This window comes from Ornithorhynchus anatinus, chromosome 9 (genome assembly GCF_004115215.2).
Source record: "Ornithorhynchus anatinus isolate Pmale09 chromosome 9, mOrnAna1.pri.v4, whole genome shotgun sequence".
Classification (NCBI taxonomy): Eukaryota; Metazoa; Chordata; class Mammalia; order Monotremata; family Ornithorhynchidae; genus Ornithorhynchus; species Ornithorhynchus anatinus.
Window position 1 is genome coordinate 31,574,554 of NC_041736.1, and position 17,289 is coordinate 31,591,842.

Sequence of the window (17,289 nt, forward strand, 5' to 3'; positions counted from 1 at the left end):
TAGGTGTTTCCTCTCTTCTGTCCCTCTTTTCTTGTTGATTTTGTTGATTCTTTATTGTGTTCTGCCTGCAATCTCTGTCTTTTCTTGTGAGTTGCTTCAGAAAAGAGCTCTAGATCAGACACAAACAGTCAAGCTCCATCACCTCAACAGGAGTGATTTTTGCCCGACTGAAGTCAATATGCCCTCTAAAAATTCTCCACTCTTGGAATAACAAATGCAAAATAAGAACACATTTCCTTGCTCCTCCACTTGTCTGCTGTGTGACCGTGGGGAATCACTTGACTTAGTCACTTAGAAGAGAGATCACTTAACTTCATCTGGAAAATGAGGATGGATACTGTGAGCCCCACATGGGACGGGGACTGTGTCCAATCTGATTAGCTCGTATCTACCCCAGCACTTAGTTCAGTGCCTGGCATATAGTAAGTGCTCAACGAATACTATAACAAAATAAGGAAAAGGCCCTAAGCATTCCGAGATCTGTTTTAGGTCATTATAATTGCCGTATCGCTGAAAACGTCTTACCTTGGACATTGTACGAGAGAAGATCTACGATGGAATCGGCTTTCACATGGTATCGCGACTGGAGACTGAAGTTATCTTGGCTGGTGTTGCCCCCTGTATAGGAAGCTGACCAGTTGTAGAGATTACTGTACACGTTGGTCGAGAGCTCCAGGACACCAAGCAGGGGCACTTGCAGTTGATAAAACTTTGGAACAGCAAAGGGAGGAATTGTGAACTCTTGGGATGGCAGGTGGATCCCCACTGACTCCAGCTTCAGTTCTGGCATCCGTACGGACTGTGGGACCTTCATGTCTTGGGATGATTTTCCCCCAAAAGGTACTGGAATCGCGATTTCAAATTTGTTCTCATTCCATGAGTATTTGATCCGGCCATCGCTGTAATGAATCAAAGAAAAGCACATGTCAACCTCCCCAAAAAAGTTCAGGTAGGCTGTGTAGTCTCAGCACAGAAAAAATAATGCTCAAGAAAATTAAATAACAATGAGAATGTCATCTAATGCCTAAAAATACTATACTTTTCTCTTGGTTTTTATTCTTGAGTCATGCAGTTTAAAAATCTGTAATAATGAGGTTTATTGAAAGTACAAGAGGACTTTCACCCAAATAGGGGGGAGAAAAAAGCTCTCGTTTCTCTACAGCATGATCCCCATAATGCTTGATTCTCCCAACTGAAGAATATATAATCTTGGCTTCACAGGAAATTTACCATCTCTTTCCATGTACATTTTATCTTTTGCAAACCTTTCCATAAGATTAAGAATAATTATGAATAATAATAGTATTTTTAAGTGCTTACTATGTAGCAAGCACTGAGTCAATGCAGTGCAATCAAAGCAGATACAGTTCCTGTATTAACGAAACTGAGGCACAGAGAAATTTTTAAAAAATTGCCCGTGGTCACTCAGCAGGCAAGTGGTGGAGCTGGGATTAGAACCCATGTTGCTGAGATCAGGGCTGGAGATGGAGATTTGGGTATCATCCACATAGAGGACGCCATGGGAGCACATGAGTTCTCCAAGGGAGTGGGTGTAGACGGAGAATAGAAGGGGACCCAGAACTGAGCCTTTGAGGGACCCCCACAGTTAGGGGGTGGGAGGCAGAAGAGGAGCCCACAAAAGAGACTGAGAATGAGCAGCCAGAGAGATAGGAAGAGAAGCAGAAGAGGACAGAGTCAGTGAAGCCCAAATTTACCAACTGAGTATCTCAGATACCAACTGGTATCTCAGATACCACTGTATCTGAGAGGAGGAATGGCCTCGGGGTTTTCTGTACCTTTTCAAGAACAGATTCTCAGGGACTTGGAAATCTGGCAACCCCATCTTCTCCATGCTCAGTTCCTGTAGATTTCTTAGCTTCTTTTGCAGCGTCTGAGCATATGGAACATTCTTAGCAGCCGACTGAAGCCATGTGCTTGTTGCCTGAAAAAGACAGGAGTCATTTTCCAAAATGTCTAAAACAACAGATTAAAGTTAAACTGATCGAGGTTCCAACTCTTTTAAGCAGTTGGAATACCATAAAACCTACTAATTTGATTTTTCTTTGCTGATCAATTTGGAAATGAGAAATTCATTATGAAATTAAACACTGTAGATGAACATACAATGAACTTTCATACTTACCTCCACTGAGTTTGAAACAATGTGCCTGAAAGTCATATCGGGATCCGCGACTTTATGATCTAACAGGTCATTGGCATACTGATGTAAACTCTTAGAGATGTCCACAGGGAAGATGGCAGCCACTTTTTTGGTGTTAGTATTGCTTCCTGTATTCCATTCAAATTCTACCTTCTCATCATCTGAAAAGGCAAATGTAAAAATAAATTTCCATGCCTATTTCTTTCATGGGCTTATAGGTCTCATAACATCTTCCTTAAATTACGGAACATGAAAGTGAATGTAATTTCAGATAGTTTTTTTTTTTATTTAATGGTGCTTGATAAGTGCTTGGGCAGATACAAGGTAGGTTGGACCCTGTCCCACTTGAGGCTTACGGTCTAAGTAGGAAGGAGTAGGAGTTAATCCCCATTTTCACTGAGGCACAGAGAAGTAAAGTGACTTATGTTTAGAGTGTTTACGCACCGTAGTGGAATCCAATTTTCTTTGAAAGTGTCATCCCATAAGCAGTGGCAGAGGAGTCTGTTTGGAGCACCAGTTTTTTAAGGGACCGTTGGAACAATGTCTCAGTTCTGGCCTCAGCCTGTAGACGAGGAATGGATATGATGCCTCCAATCATTCCTTCTTCATTTCCATCAAATCTATTTTTTAAAAAAATAAGGTTGCAGTAAAAATAACCTGTTAGACTTTTTAGTGGTATGTGTTAAGTGCTTACTATGTGATAAATACTATAATAAGTCCTGGGGTGAACACAAGATTATCAGAGTCCTTGTTCCTCAAGGGGCTCACAAATATAAGCAGGAGGGAGTAATAATAATGTTGGTATTTGTTAAGCGCTTACTATGTGCCGAGCACTGTTCTAAGCGCTGGGTAGACATAGGGGAAGCAGGTTGTCCCACGTGGGGCTCACAGTCTTAATCCCCATTTTACAGATGAGGGAACTGAGGCACAGAGAAGTTAAGTGACTTGCCCACAGTCACACAGCCAAGTGGCAGAGCGGGGATTCGAACTCATGAGTCCTGATTCCAGGGCCCGTGCTCTTTCCACTGAGCCACGCTGCTTCTCTGGATTTAGGATTTAGTCCTCGTTTTATAGATGAGGAAACTGAGCCACAGAGCAGTTAAGTGACTCGCCCAAGGTCACCAGACGGACAAGTGGCAGAGTCGGAATTAGAACCCAGATCTGCCGACTCCTATGGCAGTGCTCTTTCCACAAGGCTGTGCTGTTTCTAATATAGAACTTAAGCCTGAGAAAGTGGTTGGTTTTTTTTCAGGATGAAATTCCTGCATGGAATAACAAGCTGGAAAATGGTGTCTGTGGGAGTGAAAATATGCAACTAAGCATTTAAAGTCCTTCAGATCCAATAAAGAACTGGAGGAAACTGTGGAAACTGATGAGGGAAATAGCTGCTTGACAGAGTCATTTCACAGATTCTAAATGGTAATTGAGGGATTTGGGCTCCCGTGGCCCCGCTGACCCCGGGATAGGCCCCCCACATGATAAAAAAAATGTGGTATTTTTCGTGCTTACTGTGTTCCAAACACTGTGCCGAACCTTAGGTAGACATAACTCCCTGCCCCACAGTGCGATCACAGTCTAAGTATGTGGCGGGATTTGGAATTTTACTATCCCTGAATTCCTAAGTACTTGTTCTAGCGGTTGGAAGGAAGCTATGTGAGCTTCAGAAATACCTCATTTGGCCAGTAATGGTAATTTCAGGGATTTTGTTGTTGTTGATGTCCAAGATCAGGGTGTATGCCTTTTTGTCCTGAGCCGAGTCATCCTTCACACGCAAATTGGCTCCGAAGTCAACACCAAATTCTGGAATCTGCAAATCACCAGTCAAAGACCTCTTGCCTCGGTTGTATCTCAGAATCACTGCAGCCTCAGTTAGCTTTGCACCTGGAAAAACATAATTAATAGGCTCTTCAAAGAACAGTATTGCTTCTCCTACTGGAACAGAACAAGAATGGAACTAGATTTGAACTGGAGTGAAACTAGAACCAACCTAAAAAGCTAAAATGCATATAAGTGGTCCATAATTAGTAGTAATAGCACCATATATAGGTTTGTGTTTATAAATATATATATATGTATATATGTATATATATATAAACGGCTATATATATAATAATATGACGGCATTTGTTAAGCACTTACTATGTGCCAAGCACTGTTCTAAGCACTAATATGTGTGTGTGTGTGTATAAACTATATACACCTTGCTCTCTCTCTCTATATATATTTATATTTATTTTTTAGCTTCTCTATTTGTAAATATTTTTTTGTTTATCTCCTCCATTAGAAGGTAAGCTTCCTGTGGACAGGGAACGTATCACGCTGCTGTGTTTATTTCCCAACAGCAAGTTCAGTACACAGCATGAAGTATGTATTAAATAAATGTATTATCAACCAATCGATCAACCAATCATTTATAATTATAAGTATTTATAAAGCATTTAGTGTGTGCAGACTAATGAGCTAGGTATTTGGGAGAGTCCAGTACAACTGAGTTAGTAGACACATTCCCTGCCCACAACAAGCTACAGTCTCCCTTCCAACTCTGCCTTCCTCTGCAGGGGTTTGCTTTGTCTTGATTTTCCTTATTAAAACCTATGGATTATGGTTTGTTTAGAGACATGTATACCCCAGAATTTACATTGCATTCAACATTGAGTTACTAAAATGAGAAAATATTTTCTTCTGATTATCGTAACATTCCCCACCTCAAGGATGAAATAAGTTACGAGTGCTGTATCACATCGTTTTACCTTCAGCTTGAACTCCAAATTTCAAACTGTCCACCAGGTCTTTTCCCTCTTTCTGTGATTCGTACTTCACACTTGCAGAGTACTCCTGCACTTCTCCTGTGGGTTGCAGTTCGAACTCAAACCTGAAGGTGTTTTAATGCAAAAAAGTTACACTCTTTCAGAACAGAGAGCAATGTTCTCATCAATTTCATGTGAAGAAAAAACCCCTTTTCTCCCATCTTGAGAAATAGCATGGTCTAATGGAAAGAATGTGGGCCTGGGAGTCAAAGGCTCTAATCCTGACTCTGCCACTTGTCTACTGTGTGATCTTGGACAAGTCACTTAACTTCTTGGTGCCTCAGTTTCCTCACCTGCAAAATGGGGATTCAGTTCTCTCCTGATGAGGTGTTCAACCTTAAGCTTTTATCTACCCCAGCACTTAGTATAGTGCCTAGTATATAGTAAGTGCTTGACAAATGATACATAAAGATATACACACGGATATGCGTACTATATATAATAATTATGATAATTATGGTATTTGTTAAGCACTTACTGGGGCTCACAGTCTTAGTCCCCATTTTACAGAAGAGATAACGGAGCCACAGAGAAGTGAAGCTACTTGCCCAAGGTCACACAGCGGACATGTGGTGGAACCGGGATTAGAGCACATGTCCTCCGATTTCCAGGCCTGTGCTTTTCCCACTAGGCCATGTTGCTTCCCATCTCTATATGTATGTGAAGAAATAAAAAAAAAAACTCCTCTAAAGGCAATTGCAATATTAACCTTGGTTGGGTCAGTACATTACATGAGTATTACATCATCTAGGATTTCTCTGTTTGCCTACATTTTGCGATTTTTCAGGTGCAACACTACTGACCTGGTATCTCCAGTCAGTGGGTAGTAAGGGGCCGCATCAGTAGAGCTCGCGTTGGAATAGACTACAGTGGTGCAGTAGTTTAGCCCGGTAAAGAAATGTTTGCACGTTGACTGCGACTGCCTGTTCTCAATGAAGGGTGGAATGACGTCAGTTTTGGTGGTGGAGACCAGATGAAGAGTGTTACTGGTAAAACAAAACGAAACAAAAATATAGTGAACATCGTCATCTTCAAAAGATTCCTAGTGCCACATTGCACATCCTTTGATTCTTCACAAGGTAATTATCAATTAGAGAAACCACTTCCAACTAATTACATTCTCAACTCCATTTTGGAAATTAGTACTACAAACTGTGACTCCATGAGTTGGGAACCAAGGCAGAATTTTAAGACATATCAAAATACCGATTGTTTTACCTGACGTAAACTTTGTTCCTGGGAGAAATAAAGGAACAAAGTTTACGTCAGGTAAAACAATCGGTATTTTGATGTCTTAAAATTCTAAGGGAGACTTTGTGGTATATTATTGGTCCTGGGATAAATAAAAGAACAATAATATACCACAAAGTCTCCCTTAGCTAAACCTCTGGTAAAGTTAGGAGCCCACATAAAGGTTGTAAGCTTGAAACTACTTTTAGTCGGGAACAGTAGGTTATTAATTTTTTAATCCAATACGATTCAAATCTCTGAGATGTGTCTGAACAGTTCATTTTCTGAGGCAGATTCGATTTGGGCAGGGAACATGTCCGCAAATTTGATTGAATAGTACTCTCCTAAGTGCTTAATACAGTGCTCTGTACACAGTGCCAAGTGCTTAGTACAGTGTGCTCTGCACACAGTAAGCGCTCAAGAAATACGACCGAATGAATAGTAAGCACTCAATGAATACCATCGATTGATTCAATTACACATCACATCATCCACAGTCAGGACAGTACTTCCCGGAAACGTAAGGAAAGCAAAAAGGATGATATAGATCCATCCAATAGAAAGTGAAGTGGAGAGCTGGTAATTTGGGGAATTAGGATCATATAAACAGCACTGTGCTCTTCCAAATGCTTCATACAGAGCTCTGCTTCATACAGTAGGGGCTCAATGAGTAACACTGATTGATGGATCAGTAGATTGGTCGATTCTGGTACCTGGCACTGAAGAGCTTGACTGGGCCCGTGGGAGATGGTATGATAAACTTGAGCTGTCCAGCTTTCAGAGTAACTCGTGCTTCAAGTCCAGATTCATGGTACAAGTTGGAATTCATCTGCACACCACTTCTAGCGAAGTCGGGAATGACAACTCCTATGTGTGTTACAAACTCAACGGACACTGCCGGTTTAGCGATCAGCTCTGCCTGCATCTGTGAGCCAGAAAAATCACTCTCTGAGTGTCACAAGAAGCATCACTCGATTTAACTCAGTTACAAGAGCATAGCCTAGTGAAAAGAAAATGATCCTGGGACTCAGAAGACTTGGGCTCTAATCTCTGCTCTGCCAATTGCTGGCCTTGTGACCTTGGGCAAGTCGATTAACTTCTCTGTGCCTCAGTTTCCTCAACTGTAAAATGAGGATTCCGTGCCTGTTCCCCCTCTTCCTTAAACTGAGTCCTGTGTGGACAGTGACTGGGTCCAACCCGATCTGTTGTATTGTACTCTCTCACGTGCTTAGAACAGTGCTCTGCACATAGTAAGTGCTTAATAAATACCATTGATTGATTGAATAATTGACTTACATCTACTGCAGTGCTTAGGGCAGTGTTTGACACATAGTAAGTGCTTAACAAAACCATGATAATAGTGGTTATGAGTGAGAAACCAGGGGTAGCATAAGTGTGGCCTGTTGGACCAAGCGCTTAGTACAGTGCCCTGCACATAGTAAGTGCTCAATAAATACTATTGAATGAATGACTTATGAGGAGCAGGAAACTCTGCTCCTCTGTGCACAGGATCTATTTTTTTAATTGCATTATGACTATTCTTATCATTTAGATTTCTTCTGTGCTTTGACAGCTTCATTTTTCCTTATTTGCCTGTTGCCGTCCTCCTCCCCAACACCCCTTATTCTTGCGAACCCCTTGGGTAGCCGGGGACCGTGTCTAATTCCCATCCAGGTAGTTCTGTCCCAGGAATAAGTTCAGTGCTTTTCACACAGTAGGTGCTTGGTAAATGCTACTACTATGACTTCGGGAGTTCCCCTCACTCCCACTGGTCATGAGGTAGCTGTACAATAACTGAGCCTGAGGCACTCAGCTCCTTCGTTGTCCACGGTACAGGATCCCCTTCACCTACTCTGCTAACTTCTCTGCTTTGTGAAATGAGTCTTTATGAATAATATGGTCACGGAAGGAATTGAGACTCACATTTGCTGCTTGAATCTTCATCCCTGCTCTGGCTCCCGGGGCCACTATTCCAGAAAATGCGACCTGAAGCGGCAATCCAGCTCCGGTTGGGAGATCGAAGTTGTTGTCCATGAAAATGTAGTGAACAAACAGATCACTCTGTGTGCCTTTCGACAGAGCCTCGGCAATCTGGTGGTCAAACCACAACAGGGTGTGAAACGTAAATACTACAGGTTGTAACAAAATGAGAGAACATTGAAGCGGACTCTTTAGGCGCATGATTGGTTTGCTTTATAACTGTGAAATCAGTTGGAATAAACGGGCTTTCTTGAAACAAAATTTCCTTCATCCCACAACTCGCAGCACACCTATCATTGACTTTAAAGCTTGATCATTCTGCCTTCCAAAGTTAGTGCATGAGCTCTGCTGCGTTGAAAACAATGACAGATGGGGAGAAAAGCTACCGTGTTAAAGAAAAAAAATGGCAAATGACTGTGGGGGCATCAGCCTCATCAAAAGGTTATTGATTGGAGTTCCTTAGATGTGGACAGTAGTTTCTAAAAACAATTTGGATTGGATATGGTGCCTGATTTCAGCCATGAGGAACTATTACTCTATCAGATATTTCCAAATGCAAATAAACAACAGACAACTTAGGGACACAACAAGAATTATAACTGCTTCCATATTCACCATTGAAATGCCTACCATTTGAGGAATTGTTTGCATGGTGTTAGCACTTTTGAAGAGCAGATGTCCTAGTAACTTTAGATCACTGAGTTTCAAATAGCCAAGTTCTTCGCCCAGAATTCGGAGGTAGGCACTGGCTTCAGGGGCTTCCTTGGATTGCACTTCCTTGATCAGTTTTTCAATATTGGCCATAATTCCTTTCATCATATCCTGAGAATCAGTCAAAAGAAAACAGAAAATTAGCTCTCCCCCCCAGTCCTGTGATTGTAAATTCTGAGGCCACTGATATCTTATGACATAGTGACTCAGAACTGTCAATACAGAATCTGATTATCTTGTCCCACACTTAGTACAGGATGTGACACATAGTAAGCACTTAAATACCATTCTTATTATAATTGTTTGTGTTAATACAAAATTCTTCTCTATCTCAAGTCCCACGACCAACACTCAAAGTTTAGGATAAAAAGCAAAACCAGAAACGTTGTGCCGGTTACGCATCCGGTAGATGCTTAATAAGTATGACGGTTTGATTGATTTTGTTTTATACAACTATGCATTAAGAATAAAGATCTGAATTGCTATCCCAAATGAGTGGGCACTAATATTAAGCCTTATGGCTCAATACAAAAATTCACTTTGATTTAAGTAAATTGCTTTCAAAACACAGTATCGAGAAGCTGGGTACCTGCTCTCGTTTGCCATCTTTGCTGTAGCCGAAATGGTCCTCCAAAGCCCTGGAAACCTGGTTGGGAACTTTGCCATCCACCCAATAGAGAGCCTGGGTGGCACTGTCTGGGAAGAATCCTTTGTTGCCAAAGAGGGCTTCCAAAGTTGGTTCAAAGCCCTTTCCCTCCAAGCCGATCTGAAGAAGAAACAGATCATAAGCATGGAAAAACATCAGGGTGCTCTACATAATTCCTACTCTCAGGCACATCCAAGAAAAACAAGCTTAAATTATGAAAAATTCTGGAAATCAGCATTAAAATAGGTCAGAACACTGGATGACAGAAGTGTGTCTATTTGTATGCCTGTATTTTTCAGTTACACATTACACCCATACGTCTGTAATTACAACTTAAAGGTAGGCACTAATTGGGTTTCAGATGCTAAATCATTCTCTCTCCTGGTATTAAGATCTATAGGGCTTTTGAAAACAGGTGGACAGCTGAAATCAGAAGTAAAGAACTGTTACTCTTCTATCCTCCTAGAAAGATGCAGGTACTTCACTTCTCTTATCCACCAAAATTTATTCAGGTTCTCAAAGCCAGTAGGTTCTACTAAGAGGATTGGAGATGCTGCCTGATTTCAACTTGAGAACAGGATGGCAGGGTTATTTTTCAGAACATATTTGTAAAGCACAAGACACATACCTCAAAGACATCTTCTGTGTGATCAAAGAGTTTTAGTGTCGTTTTGAGGATAGCTTCTTTAGGGAGGTAATGGTTTGGGTCAAAAATAAGATTTGCTTCAACTTTGGCTGAGATGGGGTCAAGATCTGGCACAGAGACCGTCTTGGAAATCTGATAGTTCCGGGAAAACTTTCTGAAGTCCATAGCCGTTGGGACCTGGGAGCCTTTAAGAGCTTCTTCTACTTTGCCTTTAAGACTGAGTGAAAAGATAAAAGAAATGTAAGTGCAGTTAAATAGGTGACCACATTGGCATTTTCCTTTCCTTCGTACTGACTTTCACTAAACTATTCAAGACCCGATTTACCATTGTTTATGCAGAAATCTCCCCTTCCAAGGACCTGATATGATTCTTTCACTTTTGGCTCCATATTTGGGGTGACAAAAAATATCACCCGATCGTACCACTTTCCAAAACAAGTCATCATTTACACGACCGTTTCACGGAACTCCGACGGGATCCCACCTGCCGGCGTTAAAGGATCCTCTCTTACTTACCCCTGGACGAATGCTTCATCGGACTCTAAAATGTTAGCGAGATGGGAAGCCACGAAGCTTTTCACTTGTTGACTGTTGTCCTTCAGGAGGGTCTTGGCAACTTTGTGGATATCAGACTGGGAAGGATCTCTCATCAGAATTAGGTAAGCCGCCAAACGTTTATCCACTGGAGAGCTGTTGTCTTGGAAAACCTGGAGGAGGACTCCCCTGACCTGGAACAGACATGGGAGATGAAGACATTGCTGAACTTTTCAGCTGTCCAGAACGGCGTGCATCGAACTGTTATGCGGTGGGCCTGTTAGCCACTCTCTGGCTTTGCCATGCCCATTCATTCAGCTTCCTGGCTTGATTACAGATGGTTTTCTACAAATTGGGAAAGCCCTTTGATTCCTTCGTGAACCACTTTGTCGCTGTGATTATCCCACTGATTATTTTGTATCTACCCTAGCACTTAGTACATTGCTTGGCATATAGTGTTTGTTCTGGATTTTCTCTCCCCTCCGATTTCTTGTAGGACCCCATAGATTTATCTCCAATGAGGCCCTGGGTATATCAAAGCCCCACCTGAATACCTTAAAAGTACAGTGGTTTGGGGATAAGTTTTTAATGACTCTTCACATAATCTTTCCAAAGAAGAAATCTGCCATAAGCCCTTTTTCACCATTAGGACAGCAAAGCCCACACTTAAGCTAGTAACTCTCCCAAAATCATAACACAGTTGGATAGAATCTTTAACACAACCCAGGCTACTGTAGCATGCTACCTTCTTAGTGGACTGTAAAGGATTTACCTCGTCAGTGAGTTCCATTTTTCTGAGAGCTTGGATTGCTGCTTTCTGAACGGAAGAAGAGGTTGGATTCGTGATACATTTCAGAATGGAAGACTTCATTTTGGGGTTCGCCAGATCCATCACCTTCCCCATGTTTCCAGTGACCTGGAGATGAACAAGACAATAAACCTGGTGCTGATTGTATGGGCGTGAAACACGTGAAAATTTGATGGTGCAAGGGAGCTAAGCAGTGGCTCTTTGTCAAGAAGAGCAGAAATGAGTGTACCTTCAGAGTCAGGAAGGTCAATTCTTCATTCCCAGAGCATTCGTTTCCAATCTGTGCCATCAGGTATTCCGCAATATCCTTAAGGTCTTGGGTCACCTCCTTGTTTGAGTCATAGAAACTGAAGAACAAGAAAGAGTCAGAGGCATTTCACGGGTGGGGGGGGGTGTGTGTTTGCACCCACTGAAATCCTCAGTCATATATTTACTCTCAAAAGAAATCTAAAAGAGACTGTGAGAGCTGGTTTCATCCAGACCTCTGGCTTCTTCTCGGGAGCCAATTTCCTGGCTGACCGAGATTCACCATCACCGAGTTAGAGTAAGATTGTCCTTGACTCACCTAATGACCACATGGCTCAAGGCGTAGAAAGTGGCTCGACTTTGCTGATCCTTTGCCGTCTTGAAGATATCTCTCACCCTTTGAGAACTCGGTTCAGGAAGCAGGCCAACTATGTAGGTGATTGCATCTAACACCAGAGGGTTGACTTTCTCCACTTTTAGCCACTCAAGTACTTGAGAGTAGCACTGCGGTTGACCACATTGCATCAAAGCCTGAAGAGTGATGGGGCTGGAAGGCAAAGCACAGGCGACATTGAGTGCAAGTAATTCCAGCTTCCATGATTTTAATTAACCCTTTTTGGACCTTGTCCTTGAGCCTCCCACAAACAGGAGGCTAGTACATTTATTTATCCACTCAGTCCTATTTATTGAATGGTTGGTGTATGCAAAACACTGTGCTAAGTGCTTGGGAGAAAACAGAATAATAACACATTCCTGTCCAGAATGAGCCCAAAATCTAGAGGGGGAAGAGAGTAAATCCAATTGAATGAATGAGTGAATGTGAGCCCCATCTGGGATATGGACCGTATCCAACCTACCTATCTTGTATTCATTCATTCATTCAATAGTATTTATTGAGTGCTTTCTATGTGCAGAGCACTACTAAGCGCTTGGAATGTACAAATCGGCAACAGATCTTGTACCTACCCCAGCATTTAGTACAGTGCTTGGCACATAATAAGTGCTTAACAAATACCATTTTAAAACATCTTTAAAAAAACAACAACTATCCACTGTGCTGATTGCTTTAAGATACATTAAGTGCCTCTAATTTGGTGTTGGAAACGTAAAGACTCTAGTTTGTTGTAGGCAGGGAATGTATCCGCTTATTGTCATATTATACTCTCCTAAGTGCTTAATACAGTGCTCCGCACACAGTAAGTGCTGAATAAATATGATCCAGTGAATGAACAAAGAAACATGTTGACTGTTGCCTAAAAGCTTTTATGCCCTTTCTCTACTGCCCTTTCCATTTGGCCCACGCCCCATTTTTCAGAAATGTTTATGAAATAAGAATCTTGATTTTCCTGTGTCAGACATCATAATGCCATCAACCTGAAGCAAGGAGTCAGGCTTAGTCTCCCATAAGTGGGGGTCCGGTACCTGGAGACCTCAATCAGCTTTGGGAGCAGCGAAAGCATCTCTTCTTCGTTCAGCCCTCTCAATCCCGTCACCAGTTTCCCGAAGAGGTTCGCGCGCTGGTTGCTCTGTTCGGTGGCGGACAGTTTCTGAAGGTCCTTGAGGGTCTTCAGCACATCCTCTCCCTGCTTTGGAGGTGTATTCTCGGTCTTCTCAAATGCTAGTCTTTTCTTTGGCAAGGAAGCTGGAGAGAGCGAAACCAGAAAATGCCATTGAGTTATTTTACACCAGAAGAATAGGCTTCTGACTTATGACAGTTAGTTAGGGGATTGATCCAGTTATAGCCCAGAGATGACCAGGACAGGCTGAAAGTCAGAGGACCTTGGTTCTAACCCTGGCTCTACCATATGCCTTCTCTGGGATTTTGGGCAAGTTCCTTGATGTATCTGAGCCTCTGTTTCCTCATCTGTAAACTGGGGATTCAATACCCGTTCTTCCTTCCACTTAGACCGTGATCCCCATATTGAATAGGGACTGTGCCCAGCCTGATTATCTTATATCTACCCCAGAGCTTAGTACAGTGTTTAGCATGTAATAAGCGGTTTAGAATAACAGAATTATTGTTACTATTGTTACTCATAAGTTGCTTCTCTAGCTTCCACATCTCCTCTGCTATCCCTGCAACAAATTCTCTTTTTCAGGTCTGATCAAGGTCTTGGGCCAACTGCCATTTGCCTCTGAAATACCTGTGGCGGTTGGCAAGGTGGTCATCTTATAATTTAGTCCCTAAGCCAGGTGGTAACCACCTTCTCCTGAATGAACAGTGGCTTTGCAGTCCTCCAGATGGTTAGAGTGAAAGCTTTTCGGAATGTCGTGAAAGGTGAAAAGCCTTATTTAGTTGGGCAGAAGGCCAGTATCTTTTGTGTTGCCCTGCTTTGGATAGTTGGGTGTGTTTTGAGATTTATGTGGGATTGTTGCTATCTAAATTCAGTCTTCTTCACTTGCTCAATCCCTAGATTTTCTCACATTTTGGTAAAGAAACAAACAAAAACATGTTATATAGTCTAGACGGAAGAGAGCCCCTGAGCTGCTTGCATATGTTGGGCTACACATGTGTCTTCTTAGTTCTGTTTTCTCCTCTGTAACTTCAGGATAATAATACCCACCCTTCACTTACTTACAGGGATGCTGGGTGGGCAAATGATAAATCAGAGTGGAAGGGTTTGGGAAAATGAAAAGCACTATGCAAATTCAAGGGTATAATGTGCTAATGTTAATCCATTGAAGTGAGCTGATCTATTGCTGAAAAGAGAAATCACGGGACATTTTATCCATTGTAGACTATACATTAAAGATGCCAGAAGTTGTTCTCCAAAAGTATTTTGGGTGTGTGTTAAAGGCAAGTTACCTGAAGATTTACTCTGATAGACTTACCTTCATCAAAAACTCTGTTGTTAATTTTGGGGGTATCTTCCAGTTTCAGAGTCTGTCTGACTTGTGTCATCATGCCGTACTGATTCCTAGGGAGCAGAGGAAAAACACATTTTGCCTTTTCCTGAAGTCACACATCACTGATGACGGTTATGAGGATGAATGAATGCAAGAGGAACCTACTTGTGGGAGAAGGGCAGGAACAGATGTTTCTCTGTGCAAACGACTTCGGACACGTGCTTCCTTCTGTTGTCCACTGTGTATTGGCAGGATTGGCTGCTTTTGATCAGCGTAGAGAGTGGGTTGTTCTGCAGAAAGGTTTTTTGAAATCCATCTTACTCCATTTGTCCCAGATATTGAACCTTCTTCCTGAGGAGTTCAGCCCCTTCCAGACTAATCCTCAGGAAGGAAGAAGGAAACTTCCATTTCTCCCCCCGTTACTGTATGGTCAGACCCATTTTACGGGTGGAGACATGGTGAAGACAGCTTAAGTGACTCTTCTCTAGCTAACAGGATGAACCGGCCACAGACCCGGGGAATGGGATTTGGGTTCTTTCCCCTTTTCACCCCCTCCTCCTATTTGCACCACTTCTGCTTAAGGTATACAATCCCAGACTGCCTCCTTGAGGGAATTTGATATCCAATTGACCTGTGTTAGCTTTAGGGGGAGAAGATGTACCATCCTGTAATTAGAACTCCCCGCCTTGTCGCATTTAATATTGATGATTATTTTAACAAAGAATTTGGTTGAAAGCAGGGGCAACTTGAGTAATATGGGGCACCCAGTAAGTACTCAGTAAATACAATCGATTGATTGACCTACAGAACACACTACTCCATGCCACAAAAGGGCAGGTTAGGAATGGGATGGGTGGGGCAACTCACCTAAACTCCAAACTCCTCTCAAGAGTGTAAGTGTGCAGGGAGTGTGTCTGATATATTGTATTCTCCCAAGAGCTTAGTACACTCTTCTGCACACAGTAAGTGCTCAATAAATATGATTGACTGACTGACTGTAAGCTCCTCGTTGGCAGGATACGTGCCTACCAACTATGTCATATTGTATTCCCTCGAGTGCATAGCACAGTGCTCCGCACACAATCAGCACTCAATATATATGGTTGATTGGTCCCCGGAGCAACGCGTGGCCAGGGACATGGTATCGAGGATGGAGCCATAAGTGTTTGTGGTTGGCAATGGGGAAAAAGAAAATGGTGGAGGACTGTGAAAGCCCTGTGGTCTCAAAATGGACCCTGAGTAATAATAACTACAGTATCTGTTAAGCGTTTACTGATTGCCCCAACCTTCTCAATGCTATAAAGTTTATATGGATGGTTTCTACTACCCATTGCTCCTGTCTGAACATAATAATAATAATATTGATTAAACATTTACTATATGCCAAGCACTATAGTAAAATCTGGAGTAGGTACAAGTTAATCCAGTCAGACTCAGTCCCTGTCCCACAGAGGGCTTGCAGCTTAAGAAGACAGAGCCGGTAATGAGTCCTCATAATAATAATAATAATGGTATTTGTCAAGTGCTTACTATGTGCCGAGCACTGTTCTAAGCGCTAGGGTAGATACAAGGTAATCAGGTTGTCCCACGTGGGGCTCACAGTCTTAATTCCCATTTTTACAGATGAGGCAACTGATGCCCAGAGAAGTTGTGATTTTCCCAAAGTCACACAGCTGATAAGTGGCAGAGCTGGGATTAGAACCCACGACCTCTGACTCCCAAGCCCGGGCTCCTTCCACTGAGCCACGCTTTGCAGCTCAGAGAAGTTAAGTGACATAGGAGCAAACAGCAGTCAAGCGGCAGAGCTGGGATTAGAACCCAGGTCCTCGGTCTCCCGAGCCTAGGCCACTTTGTTTCTCGAAAGGCTGGCTTCCAAAGGGACCACCTTGGTCATCTGCCTTCAAGACCACCTGTGGTGAGAAACAGCCAGGGCAAACGCCGGCCAGGACGAGGTCAGTTAGCGGATGCTAAACCTACGGCTGCTAATATACAATGCCGGTAATCGGGCGCGGACCACTTACCGAGCCTCTGATGAGGGCTAATGGACTCATGTCTCCGCTGATAGGACTGAAGTGGTCACACTGCTTCAGGTTTCGCTCAATCGTCATCTCCGTTGCTGTAGATCCCTTCCTCGCCTTGACCGTGATTTGGCTGGAACAGTTCCCGTAGACCGTGTCCTTAGGAAGAAGAGGGGAAACATCATCATTAGTTAGAGAAGGAAAACCTACACAAACTGAGCGGAGAGCAGATGTTTAAGTTGAAGAAAAAGTGCAACAATTCTGATCTCTTCTGGCTATTATATTGTGATAATCATGCCCTCTAAGAGGCTCTCCCTCCCTCACGGTTGACCTGGAGAGTTTCCAGTCTACCAGTCCCCAGTTCTACCAGTCTGGGCTATGGGAGGGAGAGTCAAGCAGAGGCCTACCCATTCCTTTCCTAGCTTGGCCAGTGGCTAGCGAGTGGAAGGCCATCTGTTACAAGTCAAAACTCACCCTTGCTGGGCAGCAGCGGCACGGGAGAGAGTTGAGGGCTGAGTTTATTGCACGGAAGGTGGGAGTGGTAAACCGCTTCCGGATTTTTTACCAAGAAAACTGTATGGATCCACTACCAGAACGACAGCAGATAGAGAGCGGGGCGTTCTGGGGGAGAGGTGTCCGTGGTGTCGCTATGGGT

General features: G+C 42.8%; 1 protein-coding gene across 2 annotated transcripts in view; it reads right to left on the minus strand.

Annotated features, from left to right (window-relative positions):
* The window catches only part of APOB (apolipoprotein B), a 38,752-nt gene that overhangs the window by 13,246 nt on the left and 8,217 nt on the right, over positions 1–17,289 (minus strand). For both annotated transcript variants that reach the window (XM_007655840.4, NM_001242755.1), the window contains 20 exon segments: positions 16,638–16,793; positions 14,782–14,906; positions 14,602–14,687; positions 13,192–13,411; positions 12,089–12,316; positions 11,753–11,870; positions 11,488–11,631; positions 10,698–10,909; positions 10,164–10,398; positions 9,479–9,655; positions 8,809–9,000; positions 8,122–8,289; positions 6,912–7,123; positions 5,772–5,954; positions 4,912–5,033; positions 3,832–4,042; positions 2,606–2,781; positions 2,144–2,322; positions 1,797–1,942; positions 526–899 (listed from right to left, as the gene is read on the minus strand). In XM_007655840.4, the coding sequence (XP_007654030.2) occupies positions 526–899; positions 1,797–1,942; positions 2,144–2,322; positions 2,606–2,781; positions 3,832–4,042; positions 4,912–5,033; positions 5,772–5,954; positions 6,912–7,123; positions 8,122–8,289; positions 8,809–9,000; positions 9,479–9,655; positions 10,164–10,398; positions 10,698–10,909; positions 11,488–11,631; positions 11,753–11,870; positions 12,089–12,316; positions 13,192–13,411; positions 14,602–14,687; positions 14,782–14,906; positions 16,638–16,793 (3,664 nt within the window).